Source organism: Coffea arabica, chromosome 2c (genome assembly GCF_036785885.1).
Source record: "Coffea arabica cultivar ET-39 chromosome 2c, Coffea Arabica ET-39 HiFi, whole genome shotgun sequence".
Lineage (NCBI taxonomy): Eukaryota > Viridiplantae > Streptophyta > Magnoliopsida > Gentianales > Rubiaceae > Coffea > Coffea arabica.
Genome location: NC_092312.1, coordinates 446,113 through 463,805, shown reverse-complemented (window position 1 = coordinate 463,805; position 17,693 = coordinate 446,113). Strand labels below are relative to the sequence as shown.

At 37.9% G+C, this 17,693-nt stretch overlaps 3 protein-coding genes across 3 annotated transcripts; 1 reads left to right on the top strand and 2 right to left on the bottom strand.

Moving 5' to 3' along the window:
* Positions 1-286: 286 nt before the first annotated feature.
* On the bottom strand, positions 287-5,420 carry LOC113724799 (uncharacterized). Its single transcript, XM_027247687.2, has 10 exons — positions 4,608-5,420; positions 4,336-4,414; positions 4,093-4,187; positions 3,354-3,458; positions 3,189-3,268; positions 2,255-2,345; positions 2,004-2,111; positions 1,661-1,747; positions 910-978; positions 287-816 (listed from the first exon to the last, which is right to left on the bottom strand). The coding sequence occupies exons 1-10, from the start codon at positions 4,845-4,847 to the stop codon at positions 664-666; spliced, it is 1,107 nt and encodes a 368-aa protein (XP_027103488.1). The 5' UTR covers positions 4,848-5,420; the 3' UTR covers positions 287-663.
* A 1,567-nt stretch (positions 5,421-6,987) lies between these two features.
* LOC113724798 (uncharacterized) lies at positions 6,988-9,675 on the top strand. Its single transcript, XM_027247686.2, has 4 exons — positions 6,988-7,524; positions 7,903-7,956; positions 8,697-8,822; positions 9,096-9,675. Exons 1-4 carry the CDS (start codon positions 7,132-7,134, stop codon positions 9,276-9,278), a joined length of 756 nt encoding a protein of 251 aa, XP_027103487.1. The 5' UTR covers positions 6,988-7,131; the 3' UTR covers positions 9,279-9,675.
* Positions 9,676-9,880: 205 nt separating this feature from the next.
* On the bottom strand, positions 9,881-12,460 carry LOC113729827 (VAN3-binding protein-like). The gene is made up of 4 exons (XM_027254087.2): positions 11,037-12,460; positions 10,786-10,890; positions 10,566-10,670; positions 9,881-10,277 (listed from the first exon to the last, which is right to left on the bottom strand). Exons 1-4 carry the CDS (start codon positions 11,434-11,436, stop codon positions 10,102-10,104), a joined length of 786 nt encoding a protein of 261 aa, XP_027109888.1. The 5' UTR covers positions 11,437-12,460; the 3' UTR covers positions 9,881-10,101.
* Between the last annotated feature and the right edge of the window lie 5,233 nt (positions 12,461-17,693).

Genomic DNA, 17,693 nt, shown 5'->3' with positions numbered 1-17,693 from the left:
TTGTATCTACGTCAGAAACTTCACACGCACTTCTTCTCAACTAATGATCTCATACAAAACATGACAAAAAACATTCAACTCGATTTTACTTCTCACGTTTCTTCAGAAAGACATTTAATCAGAAACAAGAATTGACATTTCCAAACTTATGAGCTCCACAACCATTTTTATACATCCATTGCTTTTTGGGAGCTGCTTAGCAACCAATCAAAATAGTTGCATATTTGATTAGATGAAAAACAAAAAAGACAGAAAATAAACCATAGGTCCATAGCTACATCCAAGATTAATATGAACAGTAAGATGCATAAAAGGTTTTTGAAAGTACAGAAATCGAATTGTGAACACTCAGGCAAACAAAACTTCTGGAGATCCTTTTGCTGGAAGCAATCAATCAAAAGTACACTTTTAATGCAGCAGGACTTCCTAGACCAACCACTAAAATGCACAAGAACATTCCGCGTGAACCGGATTTGAGTTGTGGTACACATCTCATGACTGAATATTCTACTCCAATTTCCATAATCCGAGGTCAAAGTCAGATATATCATCAGAAACCTACTCACGTAACATCTGAGGGCCACAATGTAAAAACACCAGATCAGGTCAAGTCCTCCTCCAGTGATTGTAGTCCTAACTCAAGTAGGAACCGAGTTTTCCTACTCATTGATGCTTACCAGATCCCTGATCCAATTCTTGCTTGCTTTTGCCTTTCTTCATTTTAGCTTTAACCCGAGATTTGGTTACAAGTGTTTGCACTGTGTTGGCAAAGTTCCCAACTGCCATGATTATCAAGAGGATCCCACAGGTGATCACCTGCCATTGCACATGTGATTAATCCATATTTTGAGGCAACGTAAAAAGAAAAAAGCATTGCAGAACCACTTAATGATGTACAAATAGACCTACCTGCCACTCAGATATAACACCAAGAAACGCAGTTTTAAGCAACAGTAGTCCAACATATGCTTCAAAACCCTGAAGCCAAGAGTAAAAGATTTCTTCTTAAGAGATTTAAGTAACAATATTGTTCTTCACCCACCGATGCAGAGTACAGAAGATTAAACTTGTACAGATGCAAGTCATCCCTGGTAAGCCATAAATCAATTACATCCAATCCAACAGGGTTGCACCGAACTAACATGTCTTAATTTGTTCCTGCTACACTTTCTGATATCAGACATTCAATCCTCTTATGGTTTCATTGGGCATGAAAGGAGAACAGGCATATTCATGTTCACCCAAAGTTACCACAAAATAATATAAGCAACTCAGAAATGTTCACAACTATGAAATGTCACGTGACTTTATGCATTTTTCAGCCCTTCAGCACTTGAAGTCCATTAACCTAAACCTAACAAAGGGCCAATAGACTTTGAATATTGCAAGCATCTCCTTCAAAAAAATGTGATATACATGCACCATCCTGTTGAAAAAGTTCTAAGGAGAGCCTAAAAGGTTGAACAACATTGCCACTGAAAAGTGGTAATTATCAAAGATAAACACAATAGAAGACCTAGTTGACTTCAACAATGTAAGTAACATGGCCCAATAATCAATTATAAAGTGTGAAAGCTTACATATGTCTTGTCCAACCTAATTCTACATCAGGGTGTGATCTAGAATATAAAAATCATCTGCTTTGACCAAAGTAAATTACCTGCAAGATGAACAGTATCGGGCATAGCAGCCATAACTGACCCTCCACTCCAGCAGTTTCACCCCACACTACGTCCATTCTGCCAGCCTACAAGTAAATGCAACAACTCCAGCAAATTTCAAATATAAAATTCACCCAGAACCACAATAACTTTGGACCAGCAACTCATACACTATTTAGTTTTTTGCATAAGTTACTACAAAGTTGTTTAAACGAAATGAAATTACATAAAAATTCCCAATTATTTTAGGCAACATAATTTTTCTTAGAGATTTACATCCACAAGATATAGAGAAAAGAACAAAAACATCCACAAAAAGACAATTATGGCATTCTCTTATACCTTGCCCAAAGCAATACGAGTATACAATCTTTGTCGTTGATATCTATTCTGAAGAAGCATGGCAATTCCTTGCATGATTGCCCATTTCAAGTACAGTAGGACTCCTTTCTGCAAGCATATTGTCATTACCAATCTCTATTTAAAAAAAAGAAGAAGAAAGAAAACCCTAAAATGGAATTAAAGCAAGTGATTTTTTTCCTAGACTGGAGAAGTAAATGCATGTTTTATTCTCTAAGTGTATGTATTAGTACCTGCTTCTGAGCACAATCCGGCCCTCTTTCTATCTCCCAAGTAAGACTTATAAGTGCCATTGCCATTGCAAAGTAATGATGGTATATCCACCTGCCCAAAAAAAAAAAAAAAAATTCATGACTAAATTGGTTAAAAACTAGCTATCGCTTGAAGGCTTGACACGCCACAGAGGAAGAAAAGACAATGTATTTTTTTTGCATTTTCATTTGAATTTTGTCATTTTTGATATGAAGGACAACATCTTTGTTATAGGGGCATAAAAGCATCAAAAATCAAGTTTCAGCATTTACAAGTTGAAGACAAAGTAACTAGTACAGAACAGGTCAGAGAACAAAAATCTAATGTAAAGACACTTGAGTAACTGTAATAGTGCAATTCAAGTAAAACATCCAGTCCCTTGTTGAACAATCAGGTCCAAGAAAAAGCCATACTACCAATGTCTTTTGTGAAGAAGAGTTTTCCCTTTTGCTGATTCTTTTTTTGGGTAAGAAGCAGAAGAAATTGTACAACTAATGACACAGAAATATACACACGCACACACATATTTACATATTAGCTCAAGCCATTATCCATGAGAACATCAAAAGTGTCAATTTAAATAGCTATTGAGGATGGTTAAAATGACTCAGTAATATAACTGATTTATTGGAATGCTCAACTAAAGTCTAGTTTCCTCGGAAGGTGTGACTTGTGTTTCAACTCTGCACTCCATCTTTACTAGCAAATTACCCACTCTGTATCAAAGTTTGTGCCCTTTCATGTTATTGCTCTCTAGCATCTGATTCACATTTCTATATATCGATGTCCTTGTGGAATTCAAGAAGAACGGAAAGAATCTTGAAGCATTCCATAGATGACAAGACTATGAACCCAAGAAGGGATTTAAAAAAAAAAAGATTCCACGTAAAGCAGCAGACCGCTGAATTTGATTACCATGGGCGAATATCACTTCCATTGACCCTCAGTATGTTCTCTCGTAAAGCCAAACCAGTATAGAGATATAACAACCAGGCCTGAAATAGATTATCAAGAGCAAGGTTCTTGATCATAAGTTCAAAAATCAGCAAAGAAGAACCTAAATCAATTAAAGACTGCTACCTGGTAAAGTTGAACTGGCAATGCCGGAAGACATCCATTCCAGATCCACGACCTTAAAACAATTAGCAGCAACGGGAAGAAAAGGAACAGATATGCTGTTCTATCCTGTTCAAGAGAGGTTAAGAGGATTTTTTTTTTTTTCAGTCATTAAAAAGGGCAAAAAGGATGCCACCTAAGTTCTACTCTAGACAACTGCATTTTGTTCACAATCAAGATCAAATCATAATCAGAATTCCCCTTCTAAAATAAATTTGACACACTCCAAGAAGTGAGGAGTCAAACAAACAGCTGCAAGTTTCTGATTAGGTTTAAGTCAGGAGTTCAATTTTTATACACCCCCCCCCCCCCGGGGTGACTAACAAGAAGTTCCCTAAATCCTGGTCCAACACTTCTCATCCAAAGAAATACAACATCAAATGTGTGTCGCGGACATGCAAGGATCACTGTCTGGCTAAGAATTAACCATGGAGGACTATCTTGCAGCAAAGAACTATCAACTGTGTCAAAAATCTAGTGAACAGCAGATACAGCTTCAAACTTTACCTTTAAATCAACCACATGAAATGATCAACCAAAACAATCCAATATGACTATTAAATCCTACTTTGCCAAAACTGCAATTCCACATTCAATAACTCCAGCTAATTTCAGAAGGAAAAAAATCACATTGGGCTAGTGCAAAAAGGACAAAAAAAAGGGGGGGGGGGTACATTTATGAAGAGACTGCAAGAAGACATACTCTAAAGCTATTGTATTCCTCTTTGACTTTCAACTGAACATCCTTCCTGTTTGCGCGAACATTAATTGGACCAAGAAACATCCTTAAGAACCGCCCTGCAATTGAATGCAACCCGATCTATATAAACACTTGGGAGTTGGTTTAATAGGTGACAAGCAATGTGAAGTATTCGATATCTTTATCTTCGCGGTGACAAGCAGGTATGGAGCAATTATGGAAAGAGCAAGTGGGGAGAGTACCAACCATGAGATTTGCTGGGAAGAAATGCGGCAGCATCTCCTTCATTCAGTAGATACCTAGCTCTAAAGAGTTCCTCTTCCAACTTAAAAAAAAAAAGGAGGAGAAAACAGCAAAAACTTGAGTCTCAATACATGCACATATAAATACAAAACGTAGGCTGCCGGAAGCTATTAAATTAGTAATAATTACAGGATGATCAATAGTGCAAAAAAAAAAAAAGAGGAAAATAATAATAATAAGAATAAGAAGAAGATGCGGTGGAAAAAGGACATTACTTTTTCGGCGAGCGTCGAGTCGAGGAGGAGATTGGATTTCCTGATGGAAGAACGGAGGGAGTGGATGGAGGAATTGAGGGAATTGGCTCTCTGACGGAGAGAGTCCTCTTCGCGAGAGGTGCGGGAGATTAAAGAGGCGGAGAGGTCCTGGAGCTCCTTGGCTTGCTCCACCACCCTAGAGACTTGCTCCACCAGGGCGCGGTCGGAGCTGGAGATGTCGCCGACCGTAGTGTCCCCCATCTGCCCGACCCGATCAAGATTCTATTATTGAAGAGAAAGAAAGGGAAAAAAAATTATATGAATCTAGTAATGCTTTCACCAGGCAATCCACCTCCCCCGCCCTGCCCTGCTGATTTTCCCAACTCCGAGGTTTTCTCAGTTTATTTATTCGCGATGGTACGCGTAATTTCGTGCATAAATATTTTTTTCAAAAAATATTCAGAAAAAAAAATATATTTTTTTAAATAAGTAGGTAGTACTAGCAGTGGTAGTGGCGGGGGTAGGTCGGGGGCGGGTGATTGGTGGAAGAAAGAAATACAACAACACTATTGTACTCCGTACTAACTACTGCTGCTACTTTATAAAGGGAAGCAGGTCGTTGAATTAGAAAAGAAGGCGGTGGGTGCGGTGCTGTTGGGGAAAAAGAAACCTAGGGCGGTGAGCGGTGGCTGGCTGGCTGGCTGGATTATAAACTGCTGCTGTTATTATTAGCTCCAAAGAAAATTTTATTATTATTAATTTTTAAAGATCGGACATTAGGAACAGGTTTTATATCATCCATCGATCTAAATTGGACGGATGAAAATTATCTTTCTTTCTCGCCATCTTGTCTTACCTTTTTTGTGTTGATGAATAAACGGACACTCAGTTTTATGTTTCAGGATTGGGACGAGCGGATCCACATCCTCTGTCAGTTCTATATATGCTTCAGTTTTATGTTGCGTCAAGTTTTACGGTTCTATTTTTTGAAAGGCACACTCTTCAGTTTTTCCTTTTTTGGTGGGGGGGGGGGGGGGGGGGGGGCGGGGGGAGGGCGTGGTTCCCGGTTCCAACTTGCAGCCAACGACTTGAGAAGTCGCAGCAGCCACACAATGGACGCGTCTACGAGTCGGTCGCATGTACCGAGTACGACTGTTGGCGGAGGAACGTTCTTCCGGTACTCTCCAGCCAGCGAGCCGAGCAGGTGGCCTAAATCGATACCTCCACCTGCTCTTTCCTTTCCAATGCCTCTTGCCTTCCCTACAAATTCAATTTGACACTCCGCAGACTCCCAAACTGGTCCAGCATCTACGACTACGAGAGGCCATCATTTTTGCTGCTGCACTGCAAGTCTGCAACCATTCCTTCCTCTTCTCCTTAGCATTAAATTTTTGGCTGTCAGACTCAAAACATGTGATCCCTCCCGGGCATAGAAAGGATAAAAGAAAACCCAAATGGTTTCTTCTTCTTAATTACTTTAAAGAAAGAAAAGAAGTTTGGATAAAGATAGATTCTTGAGCGATCGTAGTTAAAGTGAGTGCTTTGATTCATCATAATATCATCATATTCATATTGCTTGCTAAGCAGAGAGGAGAGGAGGAAGGAATTTGTGTACTATTTAATAGTACTTGCAAATGCGCCGCTTTGAAAGGCGAATGGCATGTTTAACCTTCAAGTGGACAGTCGAAAATAAAAATGTACTCGCACTAAAAATTTTTTTTTTTAAAAAAAAAAAGGAAAGAAAAGTTGCACTCAAATGCTTGTTTATGCCGGCTTTTGAGGTTAATTCTGGGATTAGGTTTATAAAACAACAAAAGTCTGATTCAGGCTGTTGAAAAAAAAAATGCTTGTTTATGCCTTGAAATCATAATCAAGGAAAAATTGCATAAACCTCTCCTAATGTTTCTGACACAAACGCTCACATTCCTTGTAATTTATTTAGAAGATAGCATTGACCACCCTTGAACTTAAGGATTGTGTTGCATATTCGGTTCATGCTAGAAAAGTTACCTCTAATAAATTGTTTTAAGGAGTGAGATTAGAACTTTGTGCCAGATTTACCCTTCATGCTGTTTGTATCGATATGCAATTAGTTAGAGTATAAAAGTAAATTCATACAATTTATTGTTAGCAATAGATCCAATTTCCTCTTAGGGAGGTTAGTGCTATTTTAGAAACCAAAAAAGAGATGAGTGCTAATGTTAAAAACCTCAGGGAAGGTTTTTCCAATTATCCCTATAATCCAATGCTCAAAAGGGGATATGAAAGTAAAGTTTAAGGGGAATGTTGTGTTATTTTTAAAATTTCAGGGAGATTAGTGAAAGTGTTAGAAACCTCAGGGGAGGCTTCTGAAATTACTCCTAAATTTTATGTGAAATGCACAGTTTCCCGTCCTTTCTCTTCTCTTCCTCTTTTCGAACCAAAACAGGGCCTCTTCTTTTCCCTTTTTCTGTCCCAATCTCCCAAACTAGGTATTATAAAAATAAAAATAAAAAAACTAGGAGTAAAGAATCCCAAAGTGGAGCAACTGCTCTGAATTTGAGGGATGATGGGTGCGACCCTACCATGGCAGCATCTTGTACCTTCAAAACCCATTGGTCTATGTCCAGCCCAGAACCACAAGCAATTCATTCCTCTCCATTGCCAAGTTTCCAAAATACAGGCCTTTAGGCGCAGCGACTTTGATGTTTTTGCTCGGCGCATAACTTCCGGCGAGGCCTGGAGGGACGCCTGGCGGAGGGCCAATGATGGCTTCGAGCAGCTCCTCTACGAGACCAAGAAGACCGCCGAGCGCCTAGACCGCCAATACTCCGTCTCTCGCCGCCTCTCCGCTGTCACTCGTTCTGCTGCCGACCGCGCCCGGGAAATCGATCGTGAATTCGAGCTCACCCAGCGCTGGCGGACTTTTTCTCTCGATTTCAGTAGGAATTGGCCGAGGGTTTGTATTTGTACATCCTTTTTCCTGGCCTTTTCTTTTTCTTTCCAGTAACAAGCATTTTCTTGTCTTCTACGTTTTACAAGATGATGCATGGTCAAAAGATTGTTGCTTTTTTTTTTTAAAGATTAATTTAATAAAGACATTGAAGCTTTATTTAACTTTCCAAATTCCAAACAGGTCGTGCCTACTGCTAGTTTTTCTTTCCAAGCCTGTTGAACTAGTTGAATTTAACATACCATGAAAGCATTTTCTGAGTAGCACGATCTGTTAAATGTCATATTAGCTAATTAGTTCTCAGATTTTAAGTCACTTGTAGCCGTTTTAAGTGAGCGTTTAATAATCCCATTGTTCTCTTCTTTGTGGGGATTATTTTTGCAGAACAGAAAGCAGTTCATTGATTTTCTTGACACTCCACTGGGAAAAAGTTTTACCGTAAGTATCACTGTATTTCTTTACCTTAGTTTTGGATTGAAATTATGTGCTCCAGCATCGAGTAATCTTCTTCATTAAGCATCACAACTTGGAGGCTTGAAGTGTTACGTGTATCTTATAATCCAAAGATTGGTTGAATTTTTTTTAGTTCAATGGCTCTTTGCTGCTTGTCTTGGGACATTTTTATTTGATATCAGTGATAAGTAAGTTAAATCTTCTAAAAGTTTAAAGGTTTACTGCTAACTGGCTTAACCAAAATCATCTTTTTTTTTTCTTGGGTAAGAAAGAAGAAATGCATCAATATAAAAAAGCTAAGAACCAAAATCATCTATGATGTTTAAGGTGTAATGGAAATTGGCTCAACCAAAATGCTCAGTGGAAGCTTGAAATTAGGTTTTCTGCATACACTTTGGCCCTAATATTTACGTATGTCAACAATGCAAAAAAGTTTTTGTAACATCATATATGCTAAATCATAAATCTTCTGGCTAGACATCGACAATAAAAATTTATATAGCTAACTGGATGAATATAAGGGAAAGAAATCGAAGCAGACCTGCATACAAAGAAGAATGTTATAGTTGCATAGATAATTGATATTTCTGTTTGTGGCTTGAATCTATTTTATCTGTCTCTGTCTCAGGTCATGTGGCCCATACCCTTCTGATATTTCTATAGTAATAACACGCTCAAATGTTAGCATGTCATGCTAAAATGCTAATAGAATTTTCTGTGTGTAGACAATTTTCTTCCTGTGGTTTGCTCTTTCTGGATGGCTGTTTCGTTTCCTGATATTTGCAACATGGGTGCTGCCATTTGCTGGTCCTCTTTTAATAGGGGCTGTTGCCAACAATCTTGTCATCAAGGTAAATGGAATTCTTTGGTGGCTCTTTGCAATTGTACATCAGGGATGAGAGTGAAGCTTTTCCTTCCATAAGTAGTTTACATGTGAATGCACATTGGATGCAGGGATGTAGGGTTTTCCGGCAACTTAACAGAATAGTTTTGTTCCTTGTGGCAGAATTTCTGTGCCAGGAATAATTTACTGATTTGCATAGAATTACCATTTACTGAAATGTGACTTCTTAGAAGAATATTACCTAAAAATGGGTCTGTACTTAACGTGTTTGTATGAGCAGGGAGCATGCCCTGCATGTAGGAGACAGTTTGCTGGATATAAAAACCAGACGGTTCGTTGTGCAAGTTGTGGAAATATAGTATGGCAGCCTCAAGGTGACTTCTTTTCAAGAGGGAGCCAAGGTTCGAGTTCCTCTTCAAAGTCTGAACATGATGTAATTGATGTTGAGTTCGAGGAGAAATGAATTTCAAATACCAAGTGGCTCCTCTGAGGGTATCTTTACTGATGATGCCTTCCAAAACTAAGATTGATTTTCAGATCTTTCAACTATGAATTAAAAATACCAAGTGGCCAGACTCGGTCTGCATCCACTGAGGATGTCATGCAAAAATATTTAAGGAATTCAAATGTTTTAGCTGTGTATTTAGTTGTGCTTGGCAAAAATTCTTCCTCCTCTTCCTATAGTTGTGCACTGTGGTCTCTGTATGGTCAGTGTTGCTATTTCTGTAGGTGTAAAAAAGTGTTTAGAAGAAAGGTGATGAATGCATAAATTGACTGTTCACAACAACTGTCCTTGTGGACCATGTCACTGTTCCATTAAAGCGGGGAATAGCCTTTTTGAGTTTTTCAATTTTGATAAATATGTCTTGCTTATTCATTTCTATTTTCCGCTTCATGGAATTTCTGTAGAATTGTATTCAATTAAATAGGACATACCAGAAAGAAAGTATTAAGAGTCATGATATAGGGTATTTGATTTTTGTAATGTTTCTTTTGTAACTGGATGGTGGATGGTAAAATGGTTGTGACTAATTAGCTGACAAATGGCTGGTTGTAATCTTTAGGGGCTGGGAAATGGTTGATGTCCAGATGTTCTATTGCTTTTGATCTTCAAGTAGTACAGAAAAGAAGTATCCCTCACCTTCCATTGTTTCCCTGATATGGATAAGCTGTTTAAATGGGACATACAGAAAAGAAAGTATCACAGCCATCAAGCTATAGGCTAATTGATTTGTGTTTTGTTTCCCTTGGAACTGAATCATGGATGGTACGATGCTGGTGACTTCTTAGCTGAGAAATGGCTGGGGTTGTGCCATCTTTAGGAGACTGGAAATGGCTGATATCCAGATGTTCAATTGCGTCTGATCTTTGAATAGTAGCTTGATGATGCCATTGCTTGTCCTCAAACTTAGGAAGAAGTATTCCTCGCCTTCCATTGCTTCCTCGATACAGATAAGCTTGTCTGGAAAAGGAAAAGGTATTAGGTTTTATGTTAAGCTTCCATTGACCCTATTCTTTTGTTTCGAGAAAATATTCATCTCTTGCGAACTGCCTTCCATCCCTCATAACCAGAAAATGATGACAAGAAATATATCAGAGACCTAGTGACCTACTAGCCATAAGCCCCCCAAGGTTTGGAAAGAGGGATTACAGGGCGAAAAAAAAAAAGAGGAGACACAAGTCAACTAATGGGTGAAAGGGGTTATTTTCCTTGCTGACAAAATCAGAAATAGAATAAATAAGGCCATACACTCTTTCGAAATTGATAGGGTTCCTCCAAAATACTTCTTCTTGAAGGACAGTGTGATTTGTTTGGGCTTTGAATGTATGGTGACCCATTTGTGTTCTCTGCGACCTGCATTTTATAAAACATCAGTTTCACAAGCAGAAGTCCTTTTATGTTGGGTATGTTCTTGCATCAAACATTTCCATGTGCACGTCCTTTTATAAAACATACACTTCTCATTTACCTGATGGGGTGATTATACATATCTCAGTGCAAGCTCTAAGCAGCCCTTGGATCCTCAAGGAGTCTGCCATAGTTCTTGATTTCAGAATTGCAGCACCTCTTAAACCTGATAATTAGGAGCTATTCCACATCATCTATCAAGTTAAAGTTCTTAAGAGTCGATGAGTCATTTACTTAAGAGGGTCATAACAAGAGGAAGAAATGTACAAGAACGGAAATGCAGTTGGACAGAAGAAAATTTATTAACATTACATGTTGATGTTGTTGCTGTTACTGCCATCATGTCAATAGGATTACTGATGGCCAGGCCAGAATTGACTGCAGATGCAAGTTGAGCTCTATCTGCACCTAAAGATTCTGCTGCCTCAGCACATACAGTAGTCATCAATGCTGCTGCAGTAGCAACAGCACCTCCCATTTCCTCGTATATTGCCCTTGTTTCACCATTGCCTTTTCGGTTGATGTTTTGTGCTTCTGTGCTGGTACTGGTTGCAAAGCCTGCAATTGCTGCAGCAAGCTCTGTAAGTGAAAGTGCAGCATGTAGTCTGGCCGTGTGGCATCGAATTTCATCTTTCTTCTTCTCTTTACAAGATCTGAAGAAGCCAGAGAGCGATTTGCCTTTTGGCCATCCTTTCACGTGATTCAAGTTCATCTACATAACCAAAATGTACATAATATCAAGATGAGGGATGTAGAGTACAACTAGATGATTTTTAACCTATCCTATGAGCATAAGAGCACTGGACTAGCTGTGGGGAACAAGGCCGGAGCACAAATTTGGGAAGAAAAAACGTTTACTAACTTGAATCGCTTTTCTAGAGAAGTTGGCATTCAAAGAGTTGTAACACAGGTCTGTTTCAGTTGAATATCACCTGGCAAATTTCTTGCACCTCCAAGGCTAGGGATGACTGTGAAATCGCTGGTTATTACTACTAATAAACGAATGAATTCCTGAACATTGATGGGAGAGATTGATCATTACTCTACTGAATTTCTCGTTGATTACAAGCACCTGGTTCCTTTCTGGGGTGTGCTTCAATGCTGCTTGTGGTTGATTTTCATGATCTTCTGCTCTGGCCCTGTCATACTGGGCAAACGAGAGATTCTACAAATTCAATGCCGCATTTTGTGTGTACAGATTATAGCTCGGAACTCGGTGAACTTTGGATCAAATTCAGTATGTGCTCATTACAAGTTCAATGCATATTCACCTAGTTCGAGAAAGCATGAAAGTACTAGCAGAAGGACAAAAGAGAGACTGAAGTGGATTAATGTCAAAGTTTGGACATGGGGCCACCACTTCATGGTTGCGGTCACGGATGGATCACAATCTTAGATGGTCCCAAACACTCCCAGTTTCTTATGTCTTCGTTGTTAGATTGTTTCTTCATTGGGTCAGTGAACAATTTAACAGGACGAACTTGTTAAGTGCGCATCGTTTGTGCTACGCATGTTTTTGGGAAGTAGCAAACTCACACTTGAAGGAAATAACTGCAGGAAGTTGGAGGCAGAAGGACTCCATGGTCTGCACAGGAACTCCATTGCACTGATGGGGCTCTCAGGAGTATCCATTGGTTCTTCAATTTGAGAGGCCAGAGCCCTTTTTGTGGTCTTAAAGTGCTTTTGAGCTCTGGTCGAATACAAATCCTCTGGGCTGCCAGTCTGAGTCTGACACAATTTCGTAGGAGGATGATAGTTAATTAAGAACGCAAGTCCGTGGGAATTGGAAGATAAGATACTGCTGTATGGACTCGTGTGAAGGTAATAAAACTCACGTGACGGTAGAACGACAGTGGCGGCGACTTGTGTTGAGTTATGAGCGATGTTCCCCTTATTCTCAATTCCTCCGGCGCTTCGTCCATGTCAAGAACTAGCTATTTCACCTGCGAATTGTGATCAGAAAATGCTGAAGAATGAGCCAACGTTTCCTACGACAGTTGAATATTATTTAGAGAGTCAATAAAGCTCTACATTTTTCCCGTGTAGTTTGCGAGACAGTAACGACTGCACCTATAAAAGACATCCACTCAGTGTCCTCCTGGGTGCGCAGTCAACTCGCATCAGATTCAGAATCATGCTCAAGCAGCAGGTTAATGCTTTCAGCAAGAAACACGAATCTCTGCGCATGCAAGTGCAAGTGCAGCATTCCCAGTTACCTTTTTAACCGGTAAGATCGATCAAAAGCTTGGCTGGTCGTCGTCTCATCTCTACTCAAACCAAGAATCAGTAGCGATCCCAGCACTACAGCCTAGACTTTGGTTTGAACGGAACTGGAATGTACTATGAGGAATATAAAAGAAGCTTCTGAAAGAGGAAAGCTGTATTGTATTGGCCAGTCCGAAGGATATAATGACCAAGCGACCGAATTAGGAAACGAAACGCAGTGATTACAGGGGTGGAGGCCGTAGGACTACCCGCCCGGGGGGAGGGGAAAAAAAAAAAGAAAAAAAGGAAAAAGTGGAGCTTACCCCAACTGGAATTGTCCTTGTCTGGGTTGCGGACGATGGATGCTCATTGATTGTTTCTTGTGGATCTGGAAAACAAAAACTGCAACTGGAAGAGGCGAAGACCAACTGGAATTTTTATGTTGATGCTTAAGTAAGAGTTGAAGGGGAAACAAAGAAAAAATAACCTCATAGGTTAGTAGTTTTTTCACCTCAGGTCCATATGTGGATTGGTCTATTAATTTTAGTAAAGATTTTGTGTTGCATCGAATGCAAGGAATGTCGTGGTCTTGGGAAGCATAAGAAAGACGTAATTAGGCTACACATATAAAGATGCATTATATACTATATACTCAACTGCAGTAGAGTAGCAACAGCCAACAAGATGGATGAATGGATGATTGGATGGTGATGCCCTCGATGCTTCTGTGTCATGCATGGTGCCCCAACCCCAAGGAGGCTCCCGCAGTTGAATCTTGAATGCCAGTTAACTATAGGCTATGGAAATGGAACTTGGACTACAACTTCACGTGTGGGAATTGGGATGGTAATGGTACGCTCAAATCCCTATTTTATTTTATGCAGAAAATTAACTAGGTGAATTGGTCGTATGAAAACCACCAACCTTTGAATTGGATGTCACCACCAATGCATTAAGGTTTGGTGAGGTGGGAGGTAAGATTGTCACAATTAAATGTGATCTTGTTTAAAAAATCCAAACGTCACCTCCGGATTATTTCAGAACCTCTTCAGGCCCTCCTCTTCCTGTAGTGTAGGTAGCTATGGTATCGACCAAAAAAGAATTGGTTGCATGAGCTGTCTGCTAGGACTACCTTTTTCCGCTATATACAGTACGAATTTCTTGATGCGTAGACTCCGCAAAAACATGTACTATATATAGAAAAGGCCACTTTCCTTAATTATGCAGTAGGTTGGGATCTACGTTTAGGCATCCAAGATGATCGACATTTGAGGTACTGATAGTCAGCTCTCTTGATACTCAACTCAAGACTCTCCTCGACCTCAGTCTCTCTTTTGTTTTTCAGACCTATTTAGAATTTTTTTTTCTTATCATCCAATCAAATTATCTCCCAACTTCATTTAACTTATTAACCTAGCACGTGAATTACTCCTAATTTTGTTACTTAAATAAGTGCACACACAAGACTTTTCATTGGATCTCTGTGCTTTTCACTAGGTCTCTTGGATTACATCTAGCTTATGAACCTCGCACATGAATTATTACTTTATTTTGTTACTTAATAAGTTCATACAAAGATTTTTCATCAGACTTGGTTATTTCCACGAGTTAGAGCATATCTCTAAAATTATAAGCCACTTACTGACTTGTAGAAGTTCTTATGGATAATTCGATAATACAATTCTTGTATTGATAACGAGATTTGAATACGTGACCTTTGTATGAGGAAATGGTTTGTCACCTTTTTTTTTTATTTTTATTAAGAATGTTGGGATCTTGCATACGCACACACGCATATATATATAAAGGGTTAATCTTTCCTATATTGACAATGTGCATACAATCAGCGTTAGATGAATAACAATCATATAAAATTTGAATTTAAAATTCAACTTTTACACGTATGTCATAGGTGCAACGGTTATAGTGTATACATTGTCATTTATATATATCACAACGTGAGAAATCACCGGATCAACCAGGCTTTTTACTTTAACAAGACCTACACTTATTTGAATTTGACGAGTTAATGAATGTTAAAAAAAAACTTGCTGATCAAACTCATATTCATTAGCTAACTAAAACTTCACATCAACTGAGTTTAAGGCACCGCTTAAACGAGTTTATCATGTAATACCTAAGTATTTGTTCGCTGCGGGTAGGTACCGCTATCTTCGAATTTAAAGCTGCTAATGAGTCTAGTGATTTTGACTTTGCAAGCCAGAGTGTTCGTTTTTAGTATGTTTCTCCCTTGTGTTGTATCTCGTTAAAACTGTTTGTGCCTCAAAGAATATTTGTCAAATCCTTGCCTTGTTCAGGCTCAACTGGAATGCTTTTATCTGCGGTTGCATCTTATGATGAGAAGAATATATGTCATTCACATATCCAAGTTCGTAATTGTTGGCGCAAAATCCTATGTTAATCGGGTCTAAACCATTGTTGATGCTGCATTCTGGGAATATTTTTGGCTACTGGAATATTAGAACCGTAGCATCTAGCAAAGGATTCTTCGTTTGGATACCACTAGTTATTTCAAAAAAACTTCATACTATCATCATCTAAAGATGTTCTTCAATGATTTTTTATTTCGCCTATATCACGTTCGAAAGAGTACTATAAGGTTATTTTCCTAAAAATACTATAACGTTGCGAAAAATTTTATTGTAATATCACTGTTGAAAACGCGTTAGTGAGAAAGAAGATAGTTTTAAAAAAAAAAAAAAATGTTTTGAAGTTTTTCCAGAAAAAATGTATATAAATCAATGCATTGGTATCAAAGGATTTAGCCGATGAGTTTTTTATTTCCCCGGCGGCCCAAAGTCCATGCACTCTAAACGGACAATCCACCCCTAACAACAAGGATGCGTGCATCCTGTAAGAATCATCCACGTCTGGCAGACTTCGCAAGAAACTTGTACATTTTTTATAGGAGACACTGTTGATTTGAGGCCTTTAAATTTGGGAAATCCAACATAAAATACTACTAACTTAAACTATGAAAGTAACGAGTTAAAATCAATCAAAAATCACCGCTCATTGTGATGATAGAATGATTCATGACGTGACATGCCATGTGACGTACGTGCTGTGCCCGATACCTTTTGGAATCATATTGCCTATTAATACCATTAAGGCAGTTTTGACCTGCTTACTATCCGATAAAATTGCTTTTCTTCCAAATGTAATATGCCAATTCATAACCATTATTTATACCATATGTAAATTTTATTCAATGTAGAGAAATTAGTTGTGGAATAATATATAATGTGATGAAAGTAGCGGTAATAGCAGTAATTCTATGCTAAACAATTATTCCACTCGTAAGATTTACAAATCGAGGCTTTTTTTTCCAGAATCTTGTGGTTGAATGGTATGTGACACTAAGGTGCAAATAATGGTAATTTTGGCCGTCGACTTCTGGAATCTCAATTAACAGATCGAACAATATATAATATATCGATTAATTTTTTATATATTAATAATATATATATTATTATTATTATTAGTGTATATATCATTATCATTATACTCATCTCAATTTAATTTTTTCGCTGGGAAGTGTATGCACCGGACAATCAAACTCTGAAAAAGCTCACATCTAACCATAGAAAAATACAAAGCTCAGTGGCTACCATCTCTCCTGATGGGGTGAGAGGTCGGGGATTTAACTCTTGTCTCCCACTAAATTGTTTGTCTCTCATGGGCAATTCGGTTGATCTCAGCAAGCCTTCTTAGGAACTGGTGTCCAGTGCCCGCAAGGATCCGAGTCCTGTGGTTAAGGCTGCAAATGAATCGAGCCGCTCGCGAGCGGCTTGAGTCAAGCTCATCAAACTCGAGCTCAGAATATTAAGCTCGTTAGCTCGCGAGTTTGAGTATATATATATATATATATTTTTTATTTAATAATAAAATTAAGTATATTATATATTTTTTTATTTTCATAGTTAAATTACGTAAAATCAATAAACTATACTCCTTACTTTAAAGAGTATAGTTTATAGGCAAAAATACATATAATTTATTTAAAGTACCCGCTCTTTACAGATATTTTATTTTTAAATATTTAATTTATGATAAATATATTAACGTTTGTAATTAAAAATTAAAACGTGTTACAGTAATTATTCTCGCAAAAAGAAAATCAGTAGGTTATCTATTTGATATAAATTAAATATTTTTTTAAAAAAGAAATGGCCCATAAAGTATTAATTGTTTATAGTTTTCATCCATTACATGAGTAAAGTATTAGCTTTTTATGAGTATTTTATCCCGAATCATTTAATTTATGCTAAATACATAAATATTTATAACTAAAATTGAAAAAGTGTTATATTAATATTTCTAAGGAAGAAAAACTGGTAGGTTTTTTATTTAACGAAAATTAAATATTTGAGAGTAAATACAAATCTATATTTGAGAATAAATATTTGTAATAAAGTAAATGTTTGAAAGTAAAATATCCGTAAAGAGCTGGTACTTTAAATAAGTAATACGTATTTGTCTATAAACTACGCTCCTTAAAGTTTATTAATTATTAATTAATTTGTAATACTTTGTCATTCATTGGACATGTAGCACAAATGGCAAATCAGGTACAAAATTCTAATTTCACTCTCTAAAACAATATTTTAATCATTTGGACTGAATTTGTAAAGGATTAGTAACCTCAGGGGAGGTCAATGTAATTGTTCAAACTACAGGGGAGGTGGGTGTAAATGTCAGAAACCTCAGGGGAGGTGTCTGAAATTATCCCTAAAATTAATC

Coding starts and splice junctions, on each gene's coding strand:
- LOC113729827 (XM_027254087.2), bottom strand. CDS start 11,436: ATGAACTTGAATCACGTGAAAGGATGGCCAAAAGGCAAATCGCTCTCT. Junction 10,671..10,785: donor ATGTATAATCACCCCATCAG/GTAAATGAGAAG, acceptor TATAAAATGCAG/GTCGCAGAGAACACAAATGG. Junction 10,278..10,565: donor CCTATCAATTTCGAAAGAGT/GTATGGCCTTAT, acceptor TTCCTTTTCCAG/ACAAGCTTATCTGTATCGAG.
- LOC113724798 (XM_027247686.2), top strand. CDS start 7,132: ATGATGGGTGCGACCCTACCATGGCAGCATCTTGTACCTTCAAAACCC. Junction 7,525..7,902: donor TCAGTAGGAATTGGCCGAGG/GTTTGTATTTGT, acceptor TTATTTTTGCAG/AACAGAAAGCAGTTCATTGA. Junction 7,957..8,696: donor CACTGGGAAAAAGTTTTACC/GTAAGTATCACT, acceptor TTCTGTGTGTAG/ACAATTTTCTTCCTGTGGTT.
- LOC113724799 (XM_027247687.2), bottom strand. CDS start 4,847: ATGGGGGACACTACGGTCGGCGACATCTCCAGCTCCGACCGCGCCCTG. Junction 2,346..3,188: donor GGAAGTGATATTCGCCCATG/GTAATCAAATTC, acceptor TTTTTTGGGCAG/GTGGATATACCATCATTACT. Junction 817..909: donor GTGTTATATCTGAGTGGCAG/GTAGGTCTATTT, acceptor GTGCAATGGCAG/GTGATCACCTGTGGGATCCT.